This window comes from Fundulus heteroclitus, unplaced genomic scaffold, assembly GCF_011125445.2.
Source record: "Fundulus heteroclitus isolate FHET01 unplaced genomic scaffold, MU-UCD_Fhet_4.1 scaffold_72, whole genome shotgun sequence".
In the NCBI taxonomy this organism is placed as follows: Eukaryota; Metazoa; Chordata; class Actinopteri; order Cyprinodontiformes; family Fundulidae; genus Fundulus; species Fundulus heteroclitus.
The window spans coordinates 1,515,613-1,537,403 of NW_023397165.1; the positions used below are offsets into that span (position 1 = coordinate 1,515,613).

Sequence of the window (21,791 nt, forward strand, 5' to 3'; positions counted from 1 at the left end):
TTCTAGGTTCACTTGCACAGTTTTTGAAGGAACTCGGCTGGCAGGTTGGTCGAAACATCTTAGAGAATCGATGCTGGTTTGAAGGCAAAAGGTCATTTTATTTAGATTTTTCTTTTGTTCTCTCACTTTACATTTTGTAAATTGATCAAAGTAAACAATCATTTATAGTTCTGAAAGCATTCTGTTTATAACATTTTTTCACACTTGCCTAAAACTTTTGCACAGTGTTGTTTGTAATTTAAGGGATTTCCATCTCTTTGTTTCCAGATATTATTTGCTTTCTTTTTCTTTAAGCAATCTGCTGTACATTAAGAATGATCTTATTTGAAATATAGTATGACAGTTTTTCAAGATACTAGATTTTATTATAGACAGGGTATGAGGTAACCTGACAACAGCCAGATGCATGTCTCGCTCCGCCTAGCTCCACTCACATACATCTGGGACACCGCCATAGGAATTGCCTTTATTGAAGGCTGGGGCTTATCAAAAATTCTTGCATATGATTGGATAAGCCACTTGTCTGTCATCTTTATCGACATGCTATTTCAACCACTCACACCGAAGCTAACCCGTGACGCTGATGAGAGCGACGCAGGGAATAAAAAAACGTTTTTTAATGTGTTTGCGGCTCTAGTGGCACGCGTTTTATTGACAGTGAGCTGACAGGAAGAGGGGGGAAGACACGCGGGTCGGAGTCAATCCCGGGCGGACCGCGTTGAGGACTAAAGGCATTCTAATATGGTTTGCGCTAACGGTTAGCGGCTAACCGCTCGTTAGCGGCTAACCGCTTGCCAAATCCGGTCGGGAGAAGGGCGAAAACATCGTTTCCACCAACAAAAGCCTTCAGAGGCGTTCTCTGATGTTCTTTTAATGAAACAATATTAGGTAGATTGGACAACACAGAAGAAATAGCAGCATCAATGTTAACGCTTGCTTCCTCGATGATGTTGGAATATCACAGTCGCTTCTCCGCTACGTCACATCCAGGAAACACCCGCCCTGCGTCCTGATTGGCCAGACCATAAATTTGGTTGGGGAAATCACTTTCAATGAGCGATGTCCCAGATGTATGCATAGCTCTCAACTCTCACGCATTGACCGTGTGACACACGCATTTCATCAATTGCACACGCTCACACGCATTACTTTGAAAATCTCAATCTTACAATGAAAATCTCACTCTTGAAACGCACGCGTACGGACGCCTCGCGTCATGGCGGAACCAATTTGCGGTACAATGGTTTCCGCACGTCCAGTAGTAGAGGTAACACAGCTGCAAGGACCGCCGCCGCGCAAACAAGTTTCCCTCATCCAAAGTGAAACACTTGTACGGTCCGTGTTGCGTGTGAATTAAATGGATAAGTCGGCATGTGTTATTACAAACTGTAACATGAAAGCAAAGTCCGTCTAAAATAGTGACAGTCTTGAGTCGAAAAAAAGTTGAGAGGTATGTGTATGTGAGTGGAGCTAGGCGGAGCGAGACATGCATCTGGCTGTTGTCAGGTTAGGTATGAGGTTCATATGACAGGTTTTCAGGCCCAGACCCTTGAGTCGTCACATGTTTTGTTTTTCTCCTTTTACTTGTTTAACCATTTTTTTCTAATCAATCTTTAAGAAACTTCCCCCTTTTCAATGCTGATATAGTTGAGTTTCAACCCAACTATAATTAATCTTTTAGTGAAGTGGTATTCAAAGGTTTAACTCTAGCGTTAAGTTTGGGGAAAAAGTACAAAATTTGTGCACAGATCTTGTTAAGAACGCTTGAGAAGGACTCCAGGATCTAGTCTGAACCGAAGCCTTTTCTTAAATTACAAAGTTTGTACCCACTCTTAGACTTCCTCAGCCCGGCTCTTTGGGTCTACTGAGTATTTAGGAACATTTATTATGAACAATCAATCCAGAACTCATTACTAAAACCTTTATTGATGAGGTGCCACATTAAATCAGCTTCTCTCAAAACAATCTCAAAAATAGGCTTAAAGAAACATAAAGAGCTTTTTAATCTGATCATTTGAAAATAAACAGCTGAATATAACAGCTAAAAGCATGAAACCAGGTACTGTTGGCGATCTCTGCAGTGAATGGTACATCAGTACATTATAGTCCCTAATTCAAATGTTTCTAACATTCTAATAAAGTATCACTGATAAGATCCATTTATGATTACAATGCTCCAGTGTTGTCTTTTGAACCTCTTCCTGTCTTACATCTTAGCTTTCCTTTCTTCTGCTTATAATCATGCTAGAAATATTTAATTTACTAATTTTCTTTTCTTCCTTGAGCTTGATTTTTAGTCACCTCTGCCCTTTTTTTCTGTCTTCTTTTTCCATTCATGGAGTAAATACTGCGCTTGTTGATGTTTCTCAGGATATGACAACACTGAGCAAAATTACCACAGTGCTGTATTATTATGATTTTAAATGGTAACAAATATGTAACAGTATGTCATTGTTTTCATCTAAATTGGTTATAATAATATTGTTATCCATACTGTATGTTTATTTTTATTTGAATTCTTAGTCATAGGCACTCTAGATTTAGTTGTAGTTACCGTTCTACTCTTTATAGAGTAACACAGTTATAGCAGTCTATTAGCGGCTTATGTAGTTATGCCGTTGGCTCTGATAGTGACCAAATGGTCAGCTGCTTTTCAAATGTGGTGGTCTTAGTGGCAGCCCTAAATTACAACAGACATAAATGAGGCGGTAATATAAGGAAAAGGGAATAGAGTATGTAAAAAAATCCTCCTTAAACCATATAACACTACTCCTTATGTTGCAATATATTAATTTTAGGTTTGCAAATAAGTACATTTATGGAGGTGCAATAAGACCGTAGCTTCCCAGGGTTGTGATTTAAAACCCAATCTGAGTGTGGACTTCATTTCGTTATGGAGGGAGTTGCCATTAATTTCTCGTGTGTGCACAGTCTGAATTAACTAAGACCATTACAGTGCTATAATCCTGGTAATACTGCCCAAATGCTTTCGCTAGTCTATCCCTGGTGTAATATGGTACTGATTATATAGAGATCTGATTAAAGCATGAAAGAAAAGATAAGCAATTGTCATCAATGAGCTTCCTGTCACCCGTCTTGTGAGTCTGTGTTTGGTGAATTTGTGTTTTCTATCCATGAATGCTTCTCGGCGGTCGCCGTTCCTTGACCTCTCTTCATACTTCAATCTCTGCTAGGTGAACGCTGTACAGGGGTTAGAATACACTGTGTGTTGTCATTGTGCCATGGTGGACATTTTTGATTGAACAGCTTGTTTTTCTGTGTTATCCATTTCAATATGTTCTCAGGGTGAAGCTGTCATTCTTCTCCTTCAACTCTAAACCCATAACAATGGACGAAGAGTTATTCTACCACCTCCCTTTTATTTCTTCCCCCTCATCCCACTGCACCTTCTCTGCTTTGTCTCTGTAGCGATGGCGGCCTGGGTCAGTCTCAGGACGACAGCATCGTGGGCACCAAACAGTGTCGACACAGCGTGGCCATCATGCCCATACCTGGCAACCTGTCGTCAAGCAGCCCCGACCTCCTGCAGCCGGCAAACAGCGTACTCGACTTCTCCAACCCCGCTGGTAAGGAACAGATGTTAAAACAGTAAAACCTTGTGTTTTTTTCCCCCACCCATTCCCTCATGTAATGCATATAGTTGTCTAATGCAACAAATATAATGCAATAAATATAATGCAATAAATATATGTGGAATTTGGACACAGCAAGAGTGAGGCCACGTTACTGGCATGTTGGTTACACTCACTTTTTCACTTGTTCTGGAGCTTTTTCTCGCTTCTTCTACAGAAACAATATGGAAGTTAAAATGGATGTACAGCAGCCATTCTTCAGGCCTTTTAGTTGTGTGTTTTGACTCATGATCTGCAACTGATGCTCAGATTTCTGACAAGCAAGTTTGCCTCACCAGGATACTCTGACAGAAACTTTAGTGCTTGTCTGAATAAATTCTGGCTTATATGTTTTTTCTATGAAGTGGAGACTTCTGGGTTTTTCTTCACTGGAGTCCATCATAGATCAGACTGAATGCATGGGTGCGATGCTATCAGAGAGTTACGTGTTTGACCTTAGAGTTCAGCTTAAATGGTGTCTATCCATAATGTCTGATCAACACGGGGTTGCATTTCCTTTAGAGCTGCATAATATATCAAATAACAATTGTCATCCTGATATATGTTTTTAAAGTACAGCTTGGATGCAGTATTTGAGGATATTATATTTCAACTGCCATGCATGCATATTCTGCGTGCCAATAATGTATATGGCCTGTTGGACAGATGCCCACGCTTGAATTATATTTGTTTTAGTGGCCAAGATAGTAAAGGTCATAAAGAGTAGTGACTGCGTTGGGATAAAGGGAAAGAAGTAAAAGAGCCAGGAAAATGTGGCTTAATCACAATTGATGCCATCACCTCAGTATTCAGATAAAAGCATAAATCATAAAAACAATGCAAAAAAATATTAAATGTTTCACTGATATCCTGCATGTCCAATTTCCTCTTGCCTCTACGTCCTTTTTTTTCTACAATCTGATAAACCGTACCCAAACGGCGCATATCTCCCATCATAATGTTTTCTGGCTTTTTAAAAGGCTGAATGTCTGACGAAAAGCTTGAAGGCAGCTGTGATACTAATTAACGTTAAACATGTAAGGGTTAATATTCTCTTTAGGGGCACCAACATATCTGTTGAGCATATATTTGAAAACTAGGCAACGATTTATACATTTATTTTTCTGCCCATACTAGAAGCACAGAGGTATGCATTAGATTTTTCCTTTTTCTGGGGAAATAAAGCAATATTTTTGCTGTACATAGCAGTTCCAACAAGTTTGTATGCATCCAGTTTCGCCCTTGGAGGGAAAAAAACAAATCTAAAAACCATGAAGGGAAACTAGTAAGCAGTGCTAATTAAAACAATGTTTATTTTTTGTGTGACACAATGCAGTTCAAAAATTGCATCAAGTGAATAGAAAGGTGTTTCTGAATATCCAGACCGTTTATGACTTACTATGCACATATTTGAACCTGCACGTTTTAGAAAACGAATGAAAATAATGTATTTTCATCTGCTGCTGGTAGTAGGAGAAAATGACAGAGAGAGATTGTCATTATCTGTGCATTTGTGTCAAATATTTCCTACCATGCTTGCAGATCTGATTATATCAACATGTTCTCTCTTTAGTGGGTGTCTGCTTTAGAAGTGCCGCATCCCTCTGTCGAGAACCCCTCACTTAAGTGAGCATCATGAGAAAGCTCGGTTCGTTTCTGAGAAATGGAAAAGAGAAGAAACCGAGACCTAAATTCTGCTCCCCAGAGCCGGCTTCTCATCTCAGAACTTGCTCTCAGGAATCCCATTAATAATGGAACTGAAAGAAACTACATAAGCTACATTAAAAAGAGCAACTTTGGCAGATTTGTGGTATGTTTTAGCGACATGCTGGTAAAGATGCAATACAAAAAAAAAGAGTATTAGTAAAAAATCCAGTGATTTGAGCAGTTACATTCAACAACAGCCCTTCTTGCGCGCCTCATTAAGCTGGTTTGCTGCTGCTGTCACTCCCCATTTTAAGGCGTTACAGTCACAGCTGCTTACTTCTCCTCTGAAACTGTTTTCCCTCATTGATCTGAGTCCTCGGCCTCCCTGAACGGTGAAACCCCGTCTGAAGTTCAGGAGGACGGTGATCAGAAAGGATGTGCAAACGAGCTGCTATTCTTGTGCAAAAAAAATAGCATAAAAACAGCTGTTTGCTGTACAAACTCAGTGTCTGTACACTGTTGTTCTTTGCTTCCTTAATAAAATACAGGAACTGACAAGTTTCATGTTTACCATCAAAATAACCCAAGAACTCGTGTACAGAAAGGTTGTGGAGGCTTGTAGCAAAAAAATCACAGGGGTATTTCCAAATTGTTTCTGTCTGACAAGAATTAACCTTCTGGGGCATTAGAGGATGTCTTTAATCTGCTCGGGTAACAAAGGTTTCGGAGCCTATAATTAAATAAACTAACATGGGGGACAGACTCGTGGGTTATTTATGCGTATGTAGACAGTGTAGAGAGTGTCAGCGAGCAGACCAAGGAAGAGAAAGGGGAAAGGACATAATCTTAATTTATTCCTCATGCCATATATCTGCTCTGACAGACACACACACTCCTGCTTGTAGGTGTTATGCGACTCTGCAAAACCCCAACCGTTGAGTTTTAATCACCCACCATTATATCTAATTTCCTTTAGTCCTCTCCATGTTTCCTAAGGTTTAACGGTGAACTGGAGAACCCCTGTACTGCAGATTTAAACATCCCCTACAAATCCCTGCCTATAATTACATTAACATAAAAATTCCAAAGTTTTCTTTTGTTCCCTTGGCCTTCTTGTTAATCTGCAGAGTATTTTTTTTTTTTTTGGTTGCCACCTTTTTTTGTTTCCCTGCAATTGTTTTCATTTGGAAAATCCCACCTTTTTATTTTAGTGCTGATTAAACTTAGTTTATACACCAGCTGCATTTTTTAAACCAAATCAGCAAGTAATTTGCATTTCCCACAGAGAAATAAATTTAAACCAAAAACGGAAATACACATATTTTATATATATATATATATATATATATATATATATATATATATATATATATATATATATATATATATATATATAGATATATATATATATATATATATATATATATATATATATATATATATATATATAGAGATATAGATATATATATATATAGATATATAGATATATATATATATATATATAGATATAGATAGATATAGATATAGATATATAGATATAGATATATATATATAGATATATATATATATATATATAGATATAGATATATATATATATAGATATAGATATATAAAGATATAGATATATATATATAGATATATATATATATATATATATAGATATTATTTAATAAACTCAACTTCAGGCTTTAAAAGTCTTAAATCCCAGATTTCCATGATAGGTCTTTAAATACTTTTATGTACATCTTAAAATTGTAAGTTCCTTCATTCAGTGTTGTTTTTTTTACCTTTTTATTTTTGGCTTGGGGAACTGTGTATTTAATAAGCTTTGTCTTGAAATTGACCGATGACAGTAGTTGGTTGAAAGTCTTTGTTACTTTTATAAAGCTGGTTGTGTACCGTGTTAAAATAATAAAGCCCCATCAAAGGAAAAAAAAACATTTGTTTTATTTTAAATAATTGCATCTGACACCAGCTGTGCGATGCTTCAAAAAACTAACTCGACAAAGTTTGGTAATCAATTTAAATCAGTTATCAAGTAAGTAAGCTATAAACTAAAGTGAGGTTCTGTGTCATAATTTGTCTCTGGCCTAGATTTCCATCACTGAACACATTTGAAGATCCTAAACATGTTTAATCTAACCTACTGAAGCTTGCAGGATCCCTGTGAACATTATTTTAAGTCCTAATGAGACTAAAGTAGTCTGATTTAAAAACGGTCAATATTCAAAACAGAAAGCTCTGGGTTTCAGTGATGGATTCTCCAGCTCATGACGCCTCATCTTGCTCATAAATCTTTGCTCCAGACATCACGTCTGTCAGCGTCTGAGAAGTAGAGCATGAATCTCAAAGCTGTTTTGCTTTGCAGAGTGACTGAAAGGGCGATGTTGCCATCCGTCGTTCATGTCTTGCCTCTCTTTTGGCAGAACACTTTTGTGTCTTCTCAAACATTTAACTCTGTGTGGAGTCATTTCCTCAGATCCCCGCTTATCTTTGTGTTCCTCTACCTCTTGTTTCTTTGTTCCTCTCATGTTTTGTGATTTTAAACAGATCTAGTGTCGACATGTTGACTCATATGCTTGCATCTCTGCTTTCCCCATCAGATTAACAGATTAAGGAGTAGTAGCTACATGAGCCTATCCTTCGCTGTGTTTGTCATGATTCGAGCCACATTTGTACTTATTTTGATTTCTCTTTTCCCCTACTGCTCTCCTAGCTATTGGACTGTACTGTAAGTATATATACCTTTAATGTTGCTATTGAACTTTTTCAAGATGCCCCCCCCCCCCCTTATATAATTCCTGACTTATCACAAACTGAACATTCAATATCTGCATCTATAAATTACCTTTTAAGGTTTTGTATGTATCACTTTTATAATTTTTTGCATCTTCATAAAGAGCTGATAAGCATTAAAGGGGACATATTATGTTTTTTTAGCCTTGAAATACATTTTGTTGTGTACTTGAAGTCTCTAGGAGTGTAAAAAGGTTGAATGTAGTCTCTCCAGGTGCTGCATAGATATCTTTATATTCTGGTTGGCTCATATTTTTCAATCCGTTCAGTTTTCTCTATTCCCTATTACATTTCTTGAACGTCACAGTATTTGCTGCGGAACTGCTAAACAAGGTCGTGGACTTATGGCTAACCAATTTCGTGAATCGACCATTTTTATTTTGTAGTCTGAGCTCAAGGATGCAGAAGCTACAAGTGGATAAGTGAAAATATTTGGTGTTTGGATGTATTAACCCACACGATTTATTACACCGTCCCACAGCATACTACAAAAATGGCCAAACTGGGTGGAGTAGAATGCTCTGCAACCTGAAGGGGGGCGGGGTGTGAACTGCCTCATTGGCATTTAAAGAGACGGCACCAGTTGCTCTCAGAGGCACCTCAGAGCAGGGTGGTAGCATAATGCTGTTGGTTCAAACCACTGCTAGGGTTACCAGTGCATTGCACACAAAAAATGATTAAAAACATTTGAATAAAAAAATAAATAAAATAAATCTGAATAAATCACGTTATTTTAAAATACCATTGCTATAAAAAAAAAACTTGTGTTGAATCCTAGCTCCTCTCTGTGCTTCAAGCCTTTCTGTATTAGATTACATATCTAACTTTTTAATATGGGATGACTGGAAAAGGCTTTGAAAGGCAGAGTAAAATGATAGCAAGGAGTGAGGAGGACACTTGATCTAGTATGACATGCATATTGTCTACCATTAATGCCAAATGAATCCCATTGTGTAGGAAATCCTGTAGACGAAATTGAATGATACTCAAGTAAATCTGTTTATTCATTGGATGAGAGAGCAACAACTGTACTCCTGCATTTAGGTCAGGTTTGTAACAGTGGATTAAATGTAATTAGCCCTCCTCCCTTTCACAGGATATAATAGGCTGATTTTTATCCGAGAGCTTTTCACACTTTAATCACAAGTCATCACAGCTAATGAGACACAAAGCATCTAGCTTCCACACAACCTGCACTCGGTTTTCTGCTGGCTGTGAGCACATACAGCTTACTGCATCAGCCATGAAGGGAGAGCGAGAGCTGCAGTATACAGTCTCCAATGATAGCAAAATGCTTAGTGCCATTTGTCTGTCACATACAGTAAATGTTATGTGGTGGATAGAAATGAGCCTATGGTCTCCAAAGTGGTCGTTTATCTGCAAGAAAAGGGGCCAATGCCAAAATATCAATATGTCTCATTTTCCTCATGAAAATGAACTGAAGGTTAAAGCTGATTAATTGCTTTTCAATACTGCAACTACACAAAGAAAACATAAATTAGCCATCTCTGGGAATAAATAAGACCAACTGTCCTTTTAAGTTGGAGAAAAAATAATTCATGCTGCCGTCACACTGTGTTTTTGTTGTTTTTGGTCCTATTAGGATCCCATGGACATATAGGGATGGAGGATGGTTACTTTATATACAGTTTATGGACACCCACTGCAGTCAAAATAATTATTTGCTGAATCAGTCAGAAATTAAGCCCAACTCCTTAATCAGCCACTTAAAGCTTTTGGCCTGCCGAATTGAATGAATCTTCATTGGTGCAAACAGAGCATCTGCATAGCTTAGCATGAATGATATAATGGGGTTAATATGGGGTCATTACTACAACAATTTAGTAGCCTTTGCATAAATTACACTATAGTGGAACCTATGAGGAGTTAGTGTGGTGCTTCAGAGTTGTGATGTTTATGAATGGTGTAGCAAGAGATTAAATTGTTTGCTGCAGTATGAAGTACACCTACATCATTAAAATGTAAGACAGATATGCAAAAGTCTGGGGGGAGTGTTAAAATTATGTTCAGTGCCACAAAAGTAGACACAATTTAAAGAAGCAATAACCTGAATTTCAATATTTTGGATATAAAGAACTAAAACATAATGCTGTGATGAACTGAAGGTAATATTTCAGATGGTCTTTGGTATGATGTCACACCGCAGCTCTCTCCTGTTGTTCTCCAGTCTCTTGGCTACATAGCCGGGCCGGACCCTGTGTGTACAAACGCACGTGCATGTGAACAGCTGCCACTCAGGGCTTAGCCCCTGCCTGCCTTAAAATGCCACCAGCAGAGCAGTGTGGCATTAGACCAGCATGGCAAAGAGCACCTCAGCAGATCAAAATATTATTTTGCTAACAGCAATATAAAGTTATGAATTGCTCACTTCTTCACTTTAAATGTTCCGCTGTTTTGCTGTATTTTTGTCCTTTAAAAATATGCGCATAGAAGGTGACGCATGAGAAGGGAAAGCTTTGACCTAGTAGTGAAATGATGCTAATTTCTCCTTTAAAGCACAGGGACCCAACAAACAAATCAAAAAGAGAAAAACCCTCCTTGTAAAAATGCTTTCATCTGTTTAGATTTAGCAATCAGAATCAAATACTTTAATAATCCCAGAGGGAAATTGCAGTTCATAGAAAAGAAACCGATGAAACCAAAAATAGCAGCAAAACTATCCTTTTTACAGCTCCCTAAACAAGATGATTATCTGTTTTTACTGTAACCGTATTGTTATTGGTTTTGCCTTTGGCAGTTTGCTTGTACTTGGGTGCTACTGCTGCTTTAATGATGGTAATAAAGGTTTTTTCATCTAAACACTCAGACACTGCAGCAGCTTCATCTGTCGGTTTAACAATGGCGTCCATATCCTGTTTACAGCTCTATAGTTGGCTCTATCTAATGGACCATAGACTCTTCCAAAGCTGAAAATCGTTTCCACTATTTAAAACACAATTTGCTGTGTAGGTTCCTTGTACCATTTCCGAAAATCTGTAATGTAGCTGCTAACATTCAAGCATTATTGGTTTGAATCGCACAGTAGTTCTGTTTGAGACCCTTTTTCAGGGACATTATCACTTTGATTAAAAATTGTAATTTTTAATTCTTAATATTAATGTTAAGGCTTCATTCACTAATTGTATTACTGACATTTTCACGTCTAATGGCTCCCTTTCTGCCGTCTCTCTTTTACTCTCAAGACATCCCAGACCAGGTTATCCGGGTGTTCAAGGCGGACCAGCAGAGCTGCTACATCATCATCAGCAAGGACACTACAGCCAAGGACGTCGTCACCCACACCGTCAACGAGTTTGGCCTCCTGGCAGCGCCTGAAACCTACTCCCTCTGCGAGGTGTCCGTCAGCCCAGAGGGAGTCATCAAGCAGCGGCGGCTGCCCGACCAGCTCTCCAAGCTGGCTGATCGGATTCAGCTGAACGGCAGGTGAGCAAACAGTCATTTTAAGCTGTTGTTGGATATCATATTTCATTGTCACATGGATTACTGGTTTATTTCTCCAAGCAGGCCTGGGTATGGTTGTGGTTTTATTACTCAAGGCAGCAAAGGAGACGTCTTGATAAACCAGGAATAGTCCAGATTTAACGGACAAGGAGGCACATGGGTTTAAGAAAATAATTTACCACCTCCGTCCTCATTGGGAAAGGAGCTGGGAGTAGAGCTCAGGATTTCAGATAACAGACTGCAGTCTCTGTGCCCTTTTGAAGCTGCCATGATGAATAACCAAAATCATGTATATTACATAAAACCTAGATCACAAGCAGTTGAGAGATTCTTCCCAGCTAAATAATTTTTTGGATCGGTTCAAATAGAAGTTTGAGCAGCCCTGCGTAACCTTAGATTTAGGAGTCTCGTCACAGAGGCTCTAGACTTCGCACGGTCTGCTTGAGATTAGCTCAGTTAAGACGCGGATCATGTCCACTTCAACGGTATAGATTAAATCCTTCCAGAGGAGGGGTTGCTCTTCCTCTTCCTGAGGACACGGGGGGATTTATTTAAGTGAGTTAACATTGTTTGGCTGCACAGCATGAATAAAAACTAGCAGGACTCTGCTAAGGCTCCTGCTAGTTCAGTAAAACATAAAATGAAATGGAAAGTTGTATGGAAAGCAAAGTGGATAGCTTTTCTAGATTGTCATAAACACCACATTCTGCATACATTTTCTCCCCGTTTTTCAGTAAGTCATGTATTCTGTTGGCTTACTGAAAGGCAAACTGTATTATTTCTATGTAACTTATCCCCCTTTTTTCCGCCTGAAACCTCGAAGAACGTGCAGGAAAATTGGACTGCAGCAGCAAATCCTGCCTCCTGTATTAGTTTTTCACAGTTTCATCCATCTCTCCTCCCTCTCCTCCTCTCATGGGGGTCCCTTGTCGGTCCCCTCCCAACAAGACTAGCATGAATTTTTCATCCTCTGTCAGGGGCGGCGGCCTCTGCAGACAGCGTGGCATGTATGGAATTATTCATACGCACTCTGACACAGCCGAATACAAACATTTCAAAGCTGCTGCAATTAAATTGCCGCCTTTTACACAACTGATCATATTTAAATCTATTCACAGGGTAATAAAAATACGCACATGGCTTCTTTTGAGAGAGCCTCAGTGATCTATAGAGGCAGTGCTTCAGTTTTGCACGTAAAGATCGGGTAGCATTTATGCTTAATGTGGGGGCTTTGGCTTTGTTTGTTCATACGTTTGACGTGTTTTGTAGTATCAGCGGTATGTGCGTTCACAGCCTTCAGCAGAAGGTCCCGATCTCCAGAAACAGTTGGAAGAGCTCTGTCTCTGCCTCTTTGCATCAGCCGTCCTCCAGACTCCAACGCTCTGCTGCTGGTGATTGACAGGAGCTCAGGGAGTGGCAGGCTGAGCCAATAGCAGGCCTTCATCACACTGTCAGCCTCCATATAAATGAAGTGAGAGGATGTTATCCTCACAACACACACATACCCACCCTCTCTGGCCATTTCCTATTGCTATGTCTTAAAGATTTAGACTGGTTCTGCTTGGTTGTATTTGATATAGTCTTCTCCAGCTGCTTTATCTACTTTCTTTTTTTTAGGTTTCTTATTAAACACTGCTCTCTTGTCCCTCTTCTTTCTCCATTAATGATGTCCTTGTTTCTCTATACATAGGTCATGGTCTAGTATTTAATACAGGCACTGTGAAAAGTGCTTTTGGTTATTATTACGTCTGTAGCGCTGGTCAAGATCATTTGCGCCCCGTGGACAGATTTGTACAAACAAAAAATAACTGAAACCTTTACCTTTAGAAAAATCCAACGTATAATCTTTGTTTTTTTCCACACTATGAAACAATTGGTTTTAACAAATTCAGCGGTTCACTGACGTATTGATACCCATACAAATCTCTACAAAATAAAAGGAACTGAAGGATGTTGATTTCTGAGACGTTTCACATCTTGTGTTTCTTGCGTGATTTCAGCTCCATCACAACACGCCTGTTGTTGCTCTGCTTTCCAGCTTCTCTGTCAGCATTAGCGCGCAATTTAGTCTCAAGTCTCTGCCAACACTTTACTACTGAAGAGTGCCCACTCTAGGCCTTGAATCCTCAGAGGGTCTGCATTCCAGGATGGCCGCATTACGGCTCCATTAGCGGGGAAGTAGGAGGGTTAGATTCATAAACACAGAAAGCATATAGAAACGAGAGACATGACCTGCTGCTAAAGGCTGTAGATCAAGCTGTTGAAACGGTGTGCTGGTCAGATACCTCTCCTCTTTTTTTTGTGCTTTTGACTTTTAGTCTTGAGCTAGAGCCAAAGTGAGCCAATCCCCAAATGAAATTTGAATAAGAGAAACATTTAAGAGATTTATTTGCACAGCAGAGTACAATGTTGTCTGCTCCGAATACTTCATACCTGCTACTCTCCTTAAAATGCACGGCTAAGATATTACCTTATTTTCTGCACTATAAGGTGCACTGGATTACAAAACAGTCAGATAAGTCAGTCAAACTTTATTAAACACATTCACAATAACTCCCAAACTTGTTCAGTTATTCAAAAAAAAAGTAAAAAACAAAGCAAATGGACTTGTTTTCCGTAGTTGAAGACGTTTCGCTTCCTCTCCCGGAAGCTTTCTCAATTCAGAAATGAGGGTGATCAAAGCATTGTTCCTTTAAGTCAAGCCAATAACAACCCTAACGTCTCCTCGTTACAGAGGAGTGGACCAGTTTCGGTCCAATATGCTGGCTTAATGGCTTTAACAACCGCCCATTACTAAGGGATGGACCTGGTTCGATTGAATTTGCATGTTATATAAGCCATTGCAAGGCCTTTGTTTGGCAATGGTATAAAGCTTGGTACTCCACATTACTCCAGACTTTTTGAAGTGAGAAATCTTCCGGGAGAGGAAGCGAAACGTCTTCAACTACGAAAAACAAGTCCAGTTGCTTTGTTTTTTACTTTTTTTTGAGATGACCATAACCTGGATGACTGAGAATCTTCACCAGCACTTGTTCAGTTATAACATGTAAAATACAACACAGTACACTGCATTTTTCAGCTAGATCCTGGTCCACAAATCCTACAAATTCTTCATCTTCAGTGTCTGGGTTTAACAGCTGGGCGATTACGGCATCCAGCAGACGCTGTTAATATTACGGTGACGCACAGCATGTATTACTCCGCCATGCACCTGACTACCGTAGCCGTAAACCTGCAAGAGGTGCAGCTTTGTAGTTTACCCAAGTCAAACTAAAATATTTTGACAGCGCCGTGTACCACATAAAATCCCTTCGAGGTCAGTAAGCACCACCAGAATTAATCCACATATAAGGCGCTCCGCATTATAAAGCACACTGTCATTTTTTGGGAAAATTAAAGGCTTTTAAGTGCGCCTTATAGTCTGGAAAATATAGTAGTGTCATGTCATTGTAGATCTAGGTTGTACTGTTCTGTACTTTAAGCGTTACACAAACTTTACAAGTCAGAAAAGGCCCAGAAAAGTCTAGAAATGTGGGACACGGTGGAGTTCGTCTCGCTGTGTTTTTAAGATAAAACAATGCTAAACTTAATTTGTCTTTCCTGAAGATACTACCTGAAGAACAACATGGAGACGGAGACGTTGTGTTCGGATGAAGACGCCCAGGATCTCCTCAGGGAGAGTCAGATCTCTCTGCTGCAGCTCAGCACCATGGAGGTCGCGGCCCAGCTTTCAATGAGGGACTTTGAACTCTTCAGGAACATCGAGTCCACGGAGTATGTAGTTTGTGATTTAAGTACAACAAAATACACCTGATTACCTTCGCTCCCTAAAATCCTAACTTGAACTCTATTCTTTAAAGTCTTACATTGTTTTCTGTCCTTGCTCCTGTTAATTAGGTATGTGGAGGACTTGTTCAAGCTGGACTCCTCTGCTGGATGTACAAATCTGAAACAGTTTGAGGAAGTGATAAACCAGGAGACCTTCTGGGTGGCTACAGAGATCCTGAAGGAGCCAAACACCATGAAGAGGATGAAGACCATCAAGCATTTCGTCAAGATCGCACTGCACTGCAGGGAGTGCAAGAACTTTAACTCCATGTTTGCCATCATCAGGTGAGTTCAGTCTATTAACTCACCAAGCTTCCTGTGTCAATTATGGTATTGCAGTAGCCTCAAACACCTGGTTTTACCTCTGAGGTGTTTGCTTCTTTATCTCCGCTGATGGTAAATGTGCCTAAATGTGTGAACTTTGACAGCCAGTCTTTCTCTACTCATCCTTTAGGGATCTAACTCTCCTCCACTCGCCCCTCCTGCTTGTGTTTGAGTTCAGCAGTGGTTCGCCCGGGCCACACAGGGCCCGCTTCTGCTGCGTTCCCATGTTTAAAACAAGAATCCGGTCGCAGCAATTATTGTCTCCCAGGTTTATTTCGAGCTGCTGGTCTGGCCTGGATCTAGATTGTTGTTTTAACTGGGGAGGATTTGGTTCAGGTGTCGGAGAAACGACATGTATGAGAACCTCGAATATGCTAACCACAACACCGTTCAGTGTGGAAGTTGTTCCAGTGGGGGGGGAAGAGTCAAAGTTATTTTCAGTTTCCATGAGATGTTTAAAAAAAGGCGGAGAAAGCACAAAAATGTGATAGAAGCTAGATAAAGGCACATTTTATTTTCCGCTAAAGCATCTTGACTGTTCATTCTGGCTGCTAGAACAGAGAGCTTGGCTTTAAATCAAAAAACACTTTTATTATTCCAAATGGATAAATAAATGTTGCTGTGACTTATATTGTGCAGGTTTCTTTTAAAGGGTTTTCGTAGAGCAGGTTCTTGTCAATTTGTTCCTTCACTATTTGTACTTTGGCAGCTTTGGTTGTTTGATCTGATTAAAAAAAAAAAAATAAATAAAAAAAAAAGGATAAAAGAAATAAAGATTGCCATAATATAAGGATCATTTCAAAAATATCTAACCTGCATAAACTTTCTGGTTACTTGTCCATTCTTATGATGCATCAGGAATATCAGGGTAATGTATTGATGCATCTTTTAAGTACTAGCTTGGCTGTATCTGGACTTGCAGCAGGAGGAGCTGCGCTGCGCAGCCATCCTTTGTTCACGGCAGTAAGAAACACTTCAGAGCAGAAGTGTCTGACCTCCATGTCCCCTTACACTCCTGCTCACAGCAGGTTCTCCTCATACGTACGGCTCTCTGATGCTCCACCTGCCAGGTGACACGGGCACATCTGCCACTGCCGCTGTGTGTATCAGAAACATGACACACAAGGTTTTCAGAATGACCCTGTTGCAGTCTGAAATAAAAACACAATTTTCTCATAGTTCCACATTCCCTTTCCATAATTACAGCAAAAAAACGCATTTAGATTATAGGAACGATTTCTAGAAAATGTGTGATTCCATTGCCTTGGTTTAACAACCACACGAGCTAGGAGCTGAGCACATTTCCAGAGAAAATGTTTGCAGATATCCTCAAAAGCTTTAAGGATTTGCAACAATAAGTCTCCCTGGACTCCAGGAGTCTTTATTCCTGCTTCTAAACACAGTCTTCAGGTTTAGTTATCCTTACTTCAACCAGCTGGAAACAGACAGATCAACCAGGCAAGGAAACTCCAATCGTGTATAGAAAGCAGGGACTTAAATAATAAGCTATTGCATTCTGATTGTTTCACAGCAGGTATGTCCTGTAGCGCCCACAATAGATGATAGAAACATGTAATGTTGAATTATTTTTGGGATGCAGGTAAAGCTGCATTTCCAATAGGAATGATGGCACAGATCGGCACGAAAACTGTTTCAAAACGAGCAAGAAACCATACATTTCAATAAAAAAAGCACATAAAAACACCCACATTTTAAACCTGATTTTTATTGTTGCGGCTTAAGCACATTGTCTGCTTTAGATACTTTGTGTACAGTTTTCTCAAGGCCGTCAGAGACCGCCTGATAGAAGCGACTCACTTCACTCTATGTAGAGCTCTAGAAAAGGACAAAACATCCAGGATTTAATTGATCTTTTAGTAACTTGGAAAGTTTTTGATGCCTCAAATATTCTGTCCTCCTTAGCCATAAAAAAACATAACTACCAGCATCAGATCTTAGCATTAAAAAATAAACAGCAATTCCAAAAGATAAGAAAACTGAGAGGAGAAAGGCTAGAAAAGGAGAAGATGTACTATTTGTGTTGGTGCTGAACACCCAAATGAAAAACTTATATTTTTTTTTCTTTCTCTCATTTTTCTTCTCTCATCTCCCCACCATAACCTCATTTATCTCTGCCTCGGCGCCTCCCGTCTCCCCGCCCTGCCCGGCCCTCTTCCCTCCCCCCTTCCACAGCGGCCTTAACTTGGCACCGGTGAATCGACTGCGGAGCTCGTGGGAGAAATTGCCCAGCAAGTACGAGAAGCTCTTCGAGGACCTGCAGGACGTCTTCGACCCGTCCAGGAACATGGCCAAGTACCGGAACGTGCTGAGCAGCCAGAGCATGCAGCCGCCCATCATCCCGCTGTTTCCTGTGATCAAGAAGGACCTCACCTTCCTGCATGAAGGTAGGAAGACTTGGAGAAGTTTCTTTGTCTTCTAGTCAAAATGAGCCACGTGTAGGGGCCCCCTTAAGGTCTTCCACATTCTACTTTAATGGGATTTTATGTGATTGGCCAACACATTATGGACAAAGTGGTCCATAAAAGCAAAGGAAAAAGGGACGCATTGTTAAAACCTGAAAAGTGGGGCATTATATAATTGTAACTAGAGCGGCAGTTTCATTTAGTGTATCTGTCTACCAGCTTTGCAACTGGGGGTTGAAGGTTTGCCTGGTCCTCTTTGCAAAGTTGTCCAAGCTCAGTAAGATTGGAATAAAAGAAGCTGAGAAGATACATTTTTTAAATCCTGCCACATGTTCTCAATGGGATTGAGTTCTGGACTTCGCCTCAGATCATTTTTACACATGACTTTAATTTGATCTAAAGGATTCTGTATGTTTCATTATTGTTTCCCTGTCCCTGCTACAGAAATGCATCCCCGAATCATGATATTACCACCACCATATTTCACGGTGGAGATGTTACATTAAGGGTCCTGTCTAGTGTTAGGTTTCAGGAACTTGTAGCATTTTTTTATTTTATTTTGGCCCGCTTTAATTTAAACAGGACTTTTCTTTCCTTTTGCTAACAATCATCCAGCATCTTAACAGAACAGCTATATTTGTGCCGAAATAAAATTACACTCGCTCTGTTTATTCATAAGATGACATATGGAGCCATTAGAGTGAAAGGGGCTCGATATAAATACAAGCTACATACATAAAAGTTGTATTTGTAAAACTGTCTGAATGCCCTGAATCCTTTTTCCTCCACTTTACAAATATGCTATAATACTTTGTCTTGGTCTATTTGATAAAATCCTGAACTAAACACATTGAAATGTGTGGTTGTAACATGAGAAAATGTTTAGACTCTGTCAAACTGCTGTGCACATGTTAGGTTTTCCGTATATTAAAGCGAAAAGAACAGGGTTAGTACTCATTCTTCTAATTTACTTCCTCTGTGCAGAGCAAATTCAAACTTAGGCTCCCGTTAGACCTGCTTCTGCTTCCCCATCTTCTTATTGTAACTGACAGCATGGAGTCAGGTCAAAACTACCCACGCTTACTTATCTTTAGGGGTTTGCTATTTTCTGTTAAAACAGGACCTTTCCCTAATAGTGCAGCGTCCAAAAATAAACTATAAAAGTGAGACTGTAAAAAAAAAAAAAAAAAAAAGAGGAACTTTCATCTCCTGTAGCAATCACTAAAATAAATAGCTTTTTTATGTAGATTTTCTTTTTAAATGTAGCTTGTATATCAAGAGTCCAGAGTAATGCTGGCCGCTTTTACTGCGAGTTAAACTGGTGCGCCTATCTGCGTTGTTTGTGTCCTCCTGTGTCCTCCTAGGCAACGACTCCAGTGTTGACGGCCTGGTGAACTTTGAGAAGCTGAGGATGATCGCCAAGGAGATCAGGCACGTGGTGCGGATGACCTCGGCCAACATGGACCCCGCCCTCATGTTCAGACAGAGGTTAGTAGTCAAACATGCGTCGCCCTACCTTCCTTATCGTAATTTGATGCCGTTGTCCAACTTCAGATTGTTACCATCTATTGTTAAGGTACAGAAATCCTGAGCCAAACTCTGCTGGTTTTACTTCAAATCTAGAGCTTCCTTTAACCTCGTTTGCCTTTCAAACTGGCTCTTCCTCCTGTTTGCCGTCAAATTGAAGGACATTTCCCTCAGAGGTGGGAAAGGTAGACGTTAAGTTTTCAGAGTTCATCTCTGAAGCCTAAAAAAATGTTGGCAAAAAGGGAAGCATGGCTGCCATACATCCACCGGTGCCAACCCTGGATCCCCGCGCCTGTGGGATCAGGCGCACACTCGAGGTGTTGTCCGATCAATTCCCGTCCGCTTCCCCTCTGGTCCGTGTTCAGCTTGCACTCCTTGTCTGGAACGTAGCCGCCTCGGAGCACAAGAAACGGACTGGATGGAGGTGGAGGGGGAATTGATGGCAGCTGCAGTGTGTAGTTGGTGTTTCACCCTGTTTTTTTTTTTTTTATGTGCGTGTCTGTCACAGTCTGTCACAGTCTGCCACTGCTGCGGTGCATGACTGCCCCCTGCAGACAAATTCAAGAGATACTCATGACCGTAGAGTCCTGGTATTAAATAGCGTACAGTGTCACAACACTCAATTTTCTGGTTCATAAGAGGAGATGTCCCCCCATGTGGTGTCCTCCCATCTCTGGTCATTTCCTGTCTGTTTGTGGTGGCATGAACTCTACGTAAGTCCTGTGTCGTCCTCCTCCTCCTCCTCCTCCACCACCCCCCTCCCAAATTTTGAAACTTGTCACGCTTCAATCTTCACGCCTCTTGCTTGCAGGAAGAAGAGGTGGAAGAGTTTAGGGTAAGTTATGGGCCGGTTGCCAGTTTTTAACCCAGTTCCAGCCTGGAACAGACGAAATTCTGTCCACCCTGCATCCCCACAGCCATGAACTCTGCATGTGTCCCGTTTTCTGTGCGTCTGCCTGTGCTTCTGTGTGATTAACCTTTGCATTTGCAGTGCTCATTCACATAAACCACCCTGAAACCCGTTGTTCACCCATTAATTATCTGCCATGTTCATCAGATTCTGAAGTCAGATAGTAGCTTGTAACAGTGCTTAGTAAAGTGGTTCTAATACACGACTGGTCGCATGTTTGCTGTCTTTATTAATAATACAGTTATGTCCGTCAGCCGAGCGTCAGAGGGAGAATTAGCATAATTACCCTGAATATACAGTGCCTTGCAAACGTATTCACCCTCTGTGGTATTTTTGATTTTTTGTTACCTCACAACCTGGAAGTAAAATGGAAAGAACAAGTGGCATAAAATGCATCATCTTATTTTGCTGAACATGCTACAAGAAACTTTTTTTTTTTCTTTTACTGTGAAGCAAACTACAAATAGTAAAAATAAAACAATACTTCCGCTCGCATTGCTGTTCATGGGGAACTATTTGGATATTTTTATACCCCCAGCCTTACTTGTACCTCTTAAAAATGTGGACATCCTTTCACTGATTATTGAACTTTTGAAGGTAATTTCTTGCACCAAAAATTTTAAGTGATTCACATCAAAAAGGGTGGATTCAAATGCACATGTCAGTTTTCTGTTTATTTTATTATTTTATCTTTATTTTTTTCTCCATTTTACTTCAGCAATTTAGACTATTTTATGCAAATCCATCACATAAAATAAGATTAATAAAAACATTTAACATTTTTTCCAGAAATGCAAGTAAGAAACGTAAATTTCCTTTTTTTAATAACTGTGCGAGACCGTCTCGCCTGCTCTTCTGCTCGTCAGGGGGAAAAGGACACTTTTTTTTTCTCACCAAATAAGGAAAAAACTAAGGGGGATTATTACGTTTACAAGTCATTGTATGCAAAGTTCCAGGACAGCGGCCATCGAGGACTGGGTTTTGATAACCTATAAGCATATTAATGTATTTAAATGGCTCAAAGTTCAGACCTAAATCAAATAAAAAAAACATTGTGATGTTCACAGATGTTTTCCATCCAATCTGCCTGAGCTTGTGCATTTTATGCAGCAATATTTTTAGTTTCTGGACATGCAGAGGTAGCAGAGATGTTCCCCAACAGATGTGCTGCTGGAATCGCAGTAAAAGTTGGTTCTGCAAAAGGACTACAGATGAAAATTAGCCTCCATGAGTAACTCTGGC

General features: G+C 39.9%; 1 protein-coding gene across 11 annotated transcripts in view; it reads left to right on the top strand.

The window, feature by feature from the left end:
- rapgef6 (Rap guanine nucleotide exchange factor (GEF) 6) overlaps positions 1 to 21,791 on the top strand; it is a 189,308-nt gene that overhangs the window by 154,907 nt on the left and 12,610 nt on the right. For 6 of the 11 annotated variants that reach the window (XM_036134009.1, XM_036134016.1, XM_021324971.2 and 3 more), the window contains 8 exons: positions 3,430 to 3,587; positions 7,996 to 8,010; positions 11,279 to 11,519; positions 15,144 to 15,311; positions 15,435 to 15,650; positions 17,883 to 18,094; positions 19,477 to 19,600; positions 20,451 to 20,474. In XM_036134009.1, the coding sequence (XP_035989902.1) occupies positions 3,430 to 3,587; positions 7,996 to 8,010; positions 11,279 to 11,519; positions 15,144 to 15,311; positions 15,435 to 15,650; positions 17,883 to 18,094; positions 19,477 to 19,600; positions 20,451 to 20,474 (1,158 nt within the window). The remainder of the gene's footprint in view (positions 1 to 3,429; positions 3,588 to 7,995; positions 8,011 to 11,278; positions 11,520 to 15,143; positions 15,312 to 15,434; positions 15,651 to 17,882; positions 18,095 to 19,476; positions 19,601 to 20,450; positions 20,475 to 21,791) is intronic. The other 5 variants (XM_036134011.1, XM_036134013.1, XM_036134012.1 and 2 more) reach the window with 3 other exon arrangements.